The sequence below is a fragment of the Neomonachus schauinslandi genome, chromosome 15 (assembly GCF_002201575.2).
Source record: "Neomonachus schauinslandi chromosome 15, ASM220157v2, whole genome shotgun sequence".
Classification (NCBI taxonomy): domain Eukaryota; kingdom Metazoa; phylum Chordata; class Mammalia; order Carnivora; family Phocidae; genus Neomonachus; species Neomonachus schauinslandi.
The window spans coordinates 38,207,261-38,208,056 of record NC_058417.1 but is presented as its reverse complement, the minus strand read 5'-3'; the positions used below and the strand labels follow the sequence as shown (position 1 = coordinate 38,208,056).

Below are 796 nucleotides of genomic sequence, written 5' to 3'. Positions count from 1 at the left end.
ATGGCGGTCGGCAAGAACAAGCACCTAACGAAAGGCGGCGAAAAGGGAGCCAAGAAGAAAGTGGTTGATCCATTTTCTAAGAAAGATTGGTATGATGTGAAAGCACCGGCTATGTTCAATATAAGAAGTATTGAAAAAACATCAGTCACAAGAACTCAAGGAACCAAAATTGCATCTGATGGCCTCAAGGGTCGTGTTTTTGAAGTAAGCCTTGCTGATCTGCAGAATGATGAAGTTGCGTTTAGAAAATTCAAGCTAATTACTGAGAGTGTTCAGGGCAAAAACTGCCTGACTAATTTCCATGGCATGGATCTTACCCGTGACAAAATGTGCTTCCATGATCAAAAAATGGCAGGCCATGATTGAAGGTCATGTCGATGTCAAGACTACCGATGGTTATTTGCTTCGCCTGTTTTGTGTTGGTTTTACTAAAAAATGCAATAATCAGATTCGGAAGACCTCTTATGCTCAGCACCAACAGGTCCATCAGATTTGGAAAAAGATGATGGAAGTCATGACCCGAGAGGTGCAAACAAATGACTTGAAAGAAATGGTCAATAAATTGATTCCAGACAGCATCGGAAAAGATATAGAAAAGGCTTGTCAGTCTATTTATCCACTCCACGATGTCTTCGTTAGAAAAGTAAAAATGCTGAAGAAGCCCAAGTTTGAATTGGGAAAGCTCATGGAGCTTCATGGTGAAGGTAGTAGTTCTGGAAAAGCTACTGGGGATGAGACCGGTGCTAAAGTTGAACGGGCTGATGGATATGAGCCACCAGTCCAAGAATCTGTTTAA

The 796-nt window shown here is 41.6% G+C and overlaps 1 protein-coding gene across 1 annotated transcript; it reads left to right on the top strand.

Moving 5' to 3' along the window:
• Positions 1 to 796, top strand: LOC110593072 (40S ribosomal protein S3a-like). The gene is made up of 2 exons (XM_044921634.1): positions 1 to 244; positions 495 to 796. Exons 1-2 carry the CDS (start codon positions 1 to 3, stop codon positions 794 to 796), a joined length of 546 nt encoding a protein of 181 aa, XP_044777569.1.

Excerpts from the sequence above, each read along its gene's own strand:
- LOC110593072 (XM_044921634.1), top strand. The coding sequence starts at position 1 with ATGGCGGTCGGCAAGAACAAGCACCTAACGAAAGGCGGCGAAAAGGGA. Across the intron at positions 245-494 it reads GAATGATGAAGTTGCGTTTA|GGAAAAAGATGATGGAAGTC; the intron begins GAAAATTCAAGC and ends TCCATCAGATTT.